Consider the following 9,648-nt stretch of genomic DNA (forward strand, 5'->3'; position numbering starts at 1 on the left):
TGCTGGCAGCGCTTGCTATGGCTGACCAAGGAGAGAACAAAGCCCTTGGTGCCACCAGTGCATGGAGAGACCCACACTGATGGTGGCAGCTTCTAGGTCTGAGCCACCAGAAGACAGAGGGAACAGGGTGTCTCGGGTCCCAGTGGCTGTCCCCTCGCCCCTCTGTGAGCTGCTGGAGGTCACCCCCACCTCACCCTTCTCCCCCAGAGGAAATCACCTGGTGAAAGGTCTGGGTATTTTTGTGTAAACCATCTTCAAGCTTCTGATTCCCCATGAGTGATGCACGTGGCAGTGTGGGAGTGATGTGATGATGGAGAATTTGGGAATTCAGCAGCTTCTCTCCCTGGGAACCAATGCTGCAGTCAGGGTTGGCCTCAGGAAGCCGGGGCAGTGCCCAGACAAAAAGGCACAGGGGACCTTCCACTGCTCCAGTGTAGGGCAAAGCCATCCTTCCTCCGCAGCACTGGGCTCACATTACCCTAGAGATGTTTTCACGACTTTTATGACAAGAATATTGCTTCTGCCAGTTACCTTTAAAACTCGAAGTGCATCTGCCTAGACCTGAGCTGGCCCTTGGGACGCTCTGCATAGCCAACAGAGAGAGCACAGAGCCCCAGGCCACCCCATGGGCTCCAAGCTGCTTCCCAGCCCTGAGTGACCAGCTGGTGCCATGCCCTAAGCAGGCACAGGACTTGCCTCAGGAGGCAGACACCACTCCTGCCAGCCCTCTGCCAGCCCTCTCCATGTATTTCCCTCCAGCGATTTGTGTTAGCCTTCCTGAGCAAGATTTGCTATCTTGGTATTTAGTAGCTGAGCACATTTTTCTTCTGTGGGTTTGTCCGGTCCGGTCTTTTCTCAAACCCAGTGAACTGCAGCATCCACAGCTCCCTCGGTGGGACCAGCACCTCCACTCCTCTGCCCACAACCCTTCCCAAACTACACCATGGTGCAGGGGACCACCTGCAGAGGGGAGATATGGACAGCTCACACAGGACAATCTCATCATTCCTAATCTAAAATCTGAGTCATGTCCTGATGAAAAAAACACAACATAGTAAAAACCTGTTTCTAATGAAGGTCTTGGAAGAGTTTTCTAGTGCAATTCCTCTTCAGGGATTCAGCACCAGATGCCAAGACCAGGAAGGGATGGGCTGGACAGCAAGCAATCCCACCCAGGCACCTGCGATCCCACCAGCTCCATCACCACAGCAACAACCTGTGGCTTTCAGAGAGGTGGCTCAGTGCCCAGTGCCCACACTCCGTAACTCCCCATGGCCATGCACCACGTGGAGGTCTCTCTCCTCTCCGACACCATCCGTCAGGCTGCAGGAGCGTGGCCAAGTGTCGTGTGCCAGTTCTCCCCTGCAGCATGCACTGCCGAGCTCTGACCCGCTTAGCCAGGGGATAATCCTCAAACGAGACGGAAAATCCAGCCCAAGCCTCCTCTGCAAATGAGATGCAACAAAATCTCCATTCTCTCACCCTCCTGGAACTCAGGAGCTTCACTGCCCCCGAGAGCAGAGGTGTGAACAGAGGTGCTCCAGCTGCAAGCTCCCGGCTAAGCCTCCGAGGTTTATACTCAGGAATAAAAAAGCATACAGACTCCAGCAACACCCGAGACACCCCCTCCTCTGGGTGCAAAGGGCTCCTGCCCGCCTTGCAGGTAAGGAGATCAAATGCTTTGCACCTATGAATTTCTGCTGCATCATCTCTAGTAACACCTCAGAGGCAGGAAAGCCACCCACCACTGCTCACAGGCAGTGAAATGGAAGCCACCAGCACAAGCAACTTACCCAAGAGCAAAGCAGTGCCACAGCCAGGTGATCCTCACCCATGAGGTCCCACCTGCCCTTCTCCACCTGGACACGGGTGACAGCCAGCCAGAGTGAGGAGCTGCAGCGTGAGGGATGCCTTGCAAGGCAGTGCTCCCCTGGGAAGATGACCCCCAGGCTACCTAACCCTCAGCAGCAGAAGCCAAGCTCATGAGGCACTGAGCCACTGCTGACAGCACAAGAAGACCTGCACGATCACCCTCTGCAGCAATGGCAATGGAGCCAGCTGGGAGGGGTGAGGAGGAAAGACACAAGGTCTGTAACACCCAGGGGAACCCATAGGAAAGTGGGGAGCCCCAAAATCAACTCTCTCACAGAATGATGCCCTATAAAGCTCTGGCGAGAACCATGTCAGCAGCCCAGCGCCGAGGATGCTCTGAGCTTGCGGCCAAGGGCAGCAGGGAGCCAAGCCCCTGTGGAAACAAAGGCGAGAGACTGCGGAGGAAGAGAGTAGCTGAAAAGCAGCAGGGATCTCCCACACTGTTAAGAAAAGAGACAGAAAGGTCAGAAGACTCCATGGGGGCTCAGGGAAGAGCTGGATCCGCTGTGAGTGGGCAACAAAGCTGGAGGGGCGGGACAGCTGGCACCAGGGGACGCAGGAGGAGGGACGTGGGATGGAGGACACACGGAACAAAGGAGAAGAGAGAGCCCACCTGGGGCCAGGGAGTGGCGGCTCCCCGTGCTACCCCGCTTCTGAAGCCATCATGGATCTCAGCACCGAGCACAGTCCTGCTCCTCCTTGGAGCAGCTGACACCATACGCCGCCTGTCAGGGCGGCCCTGTGACAATGCCACCACTGTCCCCACACCCCAGGAGTGGGGACTGTGCCAGGCTCACACACTGGACAGCCTTTCAGGCCAGCTGCCCACGCCGTCCCGGCCACTGCCCGCATGCCTGCGGACAGTAGGGTGCTCTGCCGTGGCCGATGATGCCTCCAGAGAGAAGGATGGAGAACAAGTGCTTGCGATACTGTAAGAGAGCAGCCAGCGTGGTGGGACCAAATGGAGCCAGAAACTACCTGGCAAGGTCAGCATGGGAGCAGAGAGGAAACTCCGCTGTCAGCCACACTCCTTACCAAAATCCACTTTGAAAGCTCAATAGCAAGCGCAGGCTTTTAACGTAACTGAAGAACAACACTACAGTCCCAGCTATAGCCATGGGACTTATGAGACTAAACGGAAACAGAAAGGAGGAAGACACATTTCAGAACTGCAAGTCACCTTCTCTCACCTTCTTGCGTTCTGGACCCATCCTTCTACAAGGGTTTGGGCTAGCCCACAGCCTTTGCCTGGTACAAGGAAAAGCTGCTTGTGGTCATCTGAACGCCAGCAAACAAGGCAACCCCTCCCCACACTTGGCAATGCATCAAAATCTTGATGCGTCCCCTTGTGCACCAGGACTTGCAGTCTCCAGATGCAACCAGCCCCAGGCTGCCCACAAGCCAGGGACCACACTGGCTGTCCCTGCCCTGAAGCCAAGGGTCGGATCAGGGCTCACAACTGCAGCGGCAGCAGCATCCACGCTGCTGCAGAGGGTGGGAGCCTGCGCGATGCGCAGCGATGCACAGGGACGCACAGCGGCAGCAGCTCAGCCCAGCCTGCAAGGAAAGCCTCCTCCTGGGGGGAAGGTTGCTAAGCAGCCAGGAGGGGATGTGGCCATGGAACCCGAGAAGATGTACTTTCCCTTCTGCAGGCACCGGTCCCAAGAGCTGACAGCAGCTCAGCCAAAGCAGCTGAGCAGAGAAGCCCGGAGCCCTGCGGCGCAGCCCTGGCAGGACCTGCCACAGCCCCTGCTCCCAGCTCAGCTGCCCAGGGGCAGCCGTGGCCACAAACAAAGGACAAGTCTTTGGCTGCCACCAGCTGTTGGAGCCAGAAGGAAGGATAAGACTGACAGGTCTGGTTTTACCATCTCTGAATCAAATCAGCTCCTTGGCTGGACCAGCAGCATGGGGCAGAGGAGGGTCTCCGGCCTCCCCCTGGCCAAAGCTGGGCAGCTCTCCTGGTCGGGCACTGCAGGGTCTGACACGAGGAACCAGAAGGGAGCATCCTCCTTAGCTGGAGAGGAGGAGGGTGGAGACGGGCTGCTGCCCAAGACTGTATGGCTCCCACAAGTCAACCATGGTGCAAAGCCTTCCAGGACTGACCACGTGAAACCGGGAGCCTCTGCCTGCTTTTTACATCTCCTACTTCCAAACCCTGTCATCATCACTTCCAGGGTCAATGGTAGCTAGAAAAAATCCTGAGGCTTTTCCTCCCCACCTCGTTCCCCCATTGATTCCCATGAGCATTGTCACACGGGAGAGGCTGCCCTTACCTCTGGGCATCGGGCTGGGAAATGGCATTGACAACAGCCTCCACCGCTGTGTCGAAGAGCTCCGGGTCCCGCAGCGAGGTGAAAGCGGCCTGGATCAGGTTTTCGCAGTCCATCAGTGGGATCTCCAGCTGCACCCAGCTGGAGAAGCACTTCAACACCTTCTGCTTGATGAAACCCGGGGAGTCCTGCTGCTGCAGCAGCTGCTCCAGCAAAGGGAAGACGGAGCCGCACTCCTGCGCCAGGACGCTGCGTACCTGGCCCTTGCGGTACTGCGGCAGGCGGCTGGTCTGAAACTCCTCGGGCAGCACCGTCAGCAGCTCCAGCAGCGCCAGGCACCGTGCTTGCCCATCCACATTGGAGTCCTCGGCCTGGAACATGCGCACCATGTCTGCCACGGCGCAGGGCCAAGCCTCCGGCATCATGCTGAGGGCCAGGGAGGCCAGCGCCACGCACAGCCGGGTCAGTACACTGGCGAAGCGGGTGATGTGGGTGAAGAGCTGCGACTTGAGGCTCTCGTACTGGTCAGCCGGGATGTCGTTCCAGTAACGGGAGATTTTAATGTGGAGAGCGCTGGCACCAAAGTACTGGATCTCGGGCACCTTGTCCATGTTGAGAAGCAGCCAGCTGAAGTGCCACGCCTGGGGGGACACCTGCGCCTGCATCAGCCATTTCTGAGCCAAGTTCTTGTTCTCAATGTTTGGGTCATAATACAGTTGATGGAGAGCCTGCAAGAGAGAGGGAAGCATCCTAGAGCAGCTGAGGAGCATGGCCATGGCCGGTCCCGCCAGGGGAAGGCTCACCGGCACGGAGCCTGGTGCCTGGGCTGCCCACCAGCCTCTGCCCTGCAAAGACAGCCCCCTCCCCACGTCAGCCGGTGTTAGCTGGCCTCCCTCCTTGGGCTCGCAGCAAAGTGAGAGCTATTGGGCAGCGGACGAGTGCCTGCAAAGCATTCTTGCCCTCCTCCTCTAACATAGCACTCTGGAAATTTATTCTGCTTAGGCATCTCCTGTCCTCACCTTCACTTGTGCCAAACCCACCTGCTTCCCTGCTGATGCACCATCACCGGTGTGGGTGCAGGACGCCTTTGCCACATGAGGGCTGTAAGGGACACGGCACACCAGCGCTGCTGCCTTCCACTGCACCCGCTCTCAGAAGGGTGCTGTGGATGCCCTGGCTCTCAGAAACCATGTGTGGCTCGCATCCTTGTCTATCATGTTATACAGAGCCCTGGAAACCCACAGTCACTAAGCTCAGGGATTAATCCATCCCTCCACAGAGCTCCTCTGAAGTATTCCCAAGTGCCCAGTTACAGCCAGGCCAGGAGAGCTGGCATCCAACCACGCATCTGCCATCACCTCCCGGGAGAGTCCCACGCTGCTCGCTATGGTCTCTCTGTACAGAGGAGAGCATCACTTACCTGCTCAACAGCTTTGGGGGATTTAGGTACTGCTTTGCAGAGCTCAGATCCACACGAACAGCCTCACACAGCCTGCAAGGCTTTATTTGCAGAGGAATATTATACAGATCTTAAGGCTAACATTAATGAGTTACTTATCCTGAGTGAGTGCTACTGGTAACCAGTGATGCCCTCGCACATGGAGGGGCAGAGTAACTACCCCTTGCCTGAACTCCATCTTCCAGCAGCGAGGTTTTCTGCCTGGCACACAAATTGCTGACTGCACACGCCAGGAGCAAGCAGAAGCAACGGCATTTGTCAGGCACCCATCGGGCCCCACCATCAAATCGGAGGATGATTCCAGCAGGTGCAGATGATTTTTCGTGTCCCCATCCTAGCTCCAGGTCTCAAATATCTTCCTCTTCCCCCCATAAAGCTCTATTAAATTCTTGTGTGGTTCTTGTGTACAGGAGAGGATTTAAACCCTATATTTTTAAGCACATAGAGCTGACAGCCTGGGGCACAGGAACACGCTTCCCAAGCAAGCGTTTGTGCCTCCCGCTGCTTCCCAGCATAAGACAAAATGGCAGGAACCTTACAGAGACAGCATTGCTCAGGCCAGCATCTGAAACACCTATGTTCAAGACTTTGTGGTGGGGGAAAATGAGGATAACCTTTTTGTAAGAAAGAAAGAGGTTATGAAATACATCGTAGGAGACAGAGCCAGCCAACACAGGCTGCAGAGGGACAGGCGTCTGTCCCACTAAAAGATGTATCCTGACACAGAAAACATTAGCCCTAGATAAGCAGGACACTGGGAGAGAGAAATCTGTCCCAACAGAGCAGCCAAGGGGAGCCCACAAGTTATCAGCAGCTACCTGAAACCTTGCTCCATTCTGGGTTACCTCAGACTCTCACCTGAAGCATCACCCAGCTGCTGGGGCAGAGGGAAGCACTGTCAGCCCCTCTCATCAAAGCAACAATTTACTTCACTATTGAGCAGTAGCTGCAGATGTGTTAAAAGCTCAACCCCTCCTGGGGGCAGGAACCCAGCTCCTACCCCTGCTCTGCCACCGAAGACTGAGTCATCCTGCAGCAGGGCTGAGATGGAGCTCCCAGCTATCTCCTCCATTACCGGCTCAGTCTCTAATTTGTTCTCATCAGAGCTTGCTGCTTACTTTCTTTCCAGAAGAAATCTCACTTGAGATTCCCAGAGTCGGTGTCAGCCCACTCTTCTCCTTCCCCACTCGCTGGGCACCCTGACAAGGTGCAAAGGCTGGCAGCAGCCCCCCATGCCCGCTCCCTAGCCCAGGACCCCTCCCGACCTCCTCCCAGCCTCTCCATTTACGTTTTCACGCATTCCCTAATTAAATGATTTCTTCTATTCTGAATAGTCTTCCTGCTAACACCTAGAAAACTGTGGGGGGGAAAAAAAATCCCTATGCATCATATATTACGACTCATAAGCTGTGTACGTGCCTCAGAAGCCCTCACCTCTAATCCAGTACGAGGTTTGTAAAGCAGGGACCACACCACGTGTGGAGGTCGGACCTGGCTCCCAGCGCTGGGTTACAACCCACAAGCTCCACAGCTGCTCACCTCCACTGGCTTCAGGGCTGCTGCTGCGGGGTTTCACAGTGGGGGGCTGTGCAGGGAAAGCGTGGCACTGGGCACACCCTGGGCACACCGCAGCAAGTCCCTGGAGTGATGTGCATGTTGGGCAAGCCTCACACAGCGCCGCGGGTGATGGGGAACATCGCAGGACAGCAGTGGGGCTGGTGGCTGCAGCCTTGTCCTCCCACCTGGCTGAGGCTGCCAGCAGTGCTGGCTAAGGCCTGATCCTGACAATGCCCTCAGGCAAGCAGACCGCAGTGCTTTCATGGGATAACCCAACCAAAGGGAGAGGAGCAAGCGACTGGACAGAGCCCAGCACGAGGCTTAGGTGCGAGCATCCTGCACGCAGCCCCAGCAGCAGAGACTCTGGCGCTGTCTAAGCCGAAAAAATGTCTGCTGCATCGTAACGATAGCAAAGAGGCACAATTATCGTAGATGCTCCCCTTGCTGCTCGTGCTGGTGAAATGTCACTACCACTGTGTTAGAGGAATGGTGAGCAATCAGGTCGAGAGACCCCTCCCCAGGCGCAGTCAGCTTTCCAGCCACGCCAACGGCTTTCCCACCGCCACCATCCCAGCACCTCGCCTGCACCCCTCATGCTCCGTCTGCCCTGCAGCAGTGCCCACTGCCACCAGTGAGCTCTCCGGAGAGGCGTCCATCACCCAGCAACACCACTCTAGAGCCCTGCTCCTCCTGCGGGGAGCCTTTGGGGGCATTTCTGGCAGAGACCCCTGGGGACACACGCTGGAGCCTCTGCTGCTCAACACCTTGGGGAGAGGGCGAGTGGCAAGATGACAAAGTCTGCAAACTACACTAAGTTACTTAGAGGATGGAAACGAAGCTGACGCTGAACAGTCATGATGCAAGTTGTTAGAAGAATACTCTGTAAAAATGCAGCTGCTGACTTTCTCACTCCACCTTCCCCAAGCACCCTGCCCAGGAAGGGACCAGCCGTGGTGGCTCCTGGTCAGAGCACGGCTGTTCCCGCCTGCATGCAGGATGCCAGGTAGAGAGGCAAGGCAGCACATGTTCCAGGGCTGCTGACAGTGTGCCCCATTTGGGGCTCAACATGACACAGGAGAGCTTTCCAGAGGACCTCCAAGGATGGGCATCAATACTGGGACCATCCTAGCCCACCTCAAAGCAGCAGATGAAACCCCTGGGAGAAGACTAGGGTCTCTCTAGTCTACTGCACACATTGGCCAAGTACCGTCCTCCCCTGAGAGCACGAAACATAAGGCTGCAAGGCACTGTGCCCTGCAGAAGGGCACCTGAACCCCCAGTGCTCCTCCCCAGCGAGGAAAGACACCATCCTCACCCCAGAGGCAGGCACCGGCTGCTGTGGGACTTCAACATGATCGTGCTGGCTGGGGCTCTCAGGCCCATCAGGGAACACTGGAGATGACGAGGGAACTCGTTAGTGCCAGAAGGGAAAAGCAGAAGGCACAAAACCAGGCAGTGACATCTACCAGGGAGGCTTTGTGCATTCTGATTGGAACGGGTGGCTGACACCAGACCTGCCTCCTCCGCAATTAGACCTGTAACATGAGAGCTGGTAAACAGCCGGGCTGTCAGCTCTGCCCTTTGGCCAGGGAAGGAGCTTTCTCCAACATCAGCTCTGCTTGGCTGAAAATAATTCAAGCTTGTTATGATGGCTCTTCCCTGCTGTAAAAAGCAGTGGCCGAAGCCTCAGCCAGACTCTAGTTGCTGCAGCGGCACCAGCCCCTCAAGAGAGCCAGGAGCGAGCTGCCTTGGCACAGGGCAGCTTGCCCAAAAGGCACGGGTCAGCAGTCCCACGCTGGTCACTCTGGGAGGTGGAAGGGGACCAGTCCAAGAGAGCTACTGCCAAGCAAAGGCACCGGATCTTAGGTGGCACTCTGGTATTATGAGGGAAAAGGAGTGGCTATGAGGCCAGAAGCTCCCAGCCCTCACCCCTCAGAGTGCCTGCAGGAAGCCCAGCACCAGCAGCCTGTCACCCTGACCGCACCATGTACATACGCTAACGCAGGGTCCCGAGCAGAGAGCTGTCGCATCCATGCTGTTTGTGGGGTGACAAGAGGAGACCCAGACACGCAGCTCTGGCCCTGCAGAGTGGGAGAGTGCTGCTTGCCATTCCCGGGGGGCTCCATGGGGAGGCAGGTCCCCTCCAGGGGCCAGTCTGCTTCCGCTTAATGGAGGTAACAGTGGGTACAGTTCTCAGGTCTGCAGCCCAGCAGGGGACACAGCAAGCTGCAAAACATTCCTGCTCTGGTCCTTGCCCTGTGCCCAGAGCTGTGACACGCCAGGGGCGGTGGTGGCCATGGCCCCTCTGCAGCCACCAGCTTTCTTCCAGCAGCAACCCCCGGGATGTCTCCCGCTGCAGTCTCCCGCTGTCCTTTCTAGCTGAACGCACTCGCGCTGCCAGTGCTCCAGGCCTGCAACATCACAGCCATTACCATGGCTCTGCCGAGCAATGGAGCGTCATCCCTGCCTCCCCCCACCCTGCAGCAGCCC

The 9,648-nt window shown here is 57.0% G+C and overlaps 1 protein-coding gene across 1 annotated transcript in view; it reads right to left on the reverse strand.

Moving 5' to 3' along the window:
• IPO13 (importin 13) overlaps positions 1–4,864 on the reverse strand; it is a 21,276-nt gene extending 16,412 nt beyond the window's left edge. Inside the window, exon 1 of the mRNA XM_010076249.1 lies at positions 4,146–4,864. Coding sequence (XP_010074551.1) covers positions 4,146–4,807 — 662 coding nt within the window. The 5' untranslated portion in view covers positions 4,808–4,864. The remainder of the gene's footprint in view (positions 1–4,145) is intronic.
• Between the last annotated feature and the right edge of the window lie 4,784 nt (positions 4,865–9,648).

Source organism: Pterocles gutturalis, unplaced genomic scaffold (genome assembly GCF_000699245.1).
Source record: "Pterocles gutturalis isolate BGI_N339 unplaced genomic scaffold, ASM69924v1 scaffold19973, whole genome shotgun sequence".
NCBI classification, from domain to species: Eukaryota; Metazoa; Chordata; class Aves; order Pterocliformes; family Pteroclidae; genus Pterocles; species Pterocles gutturalis.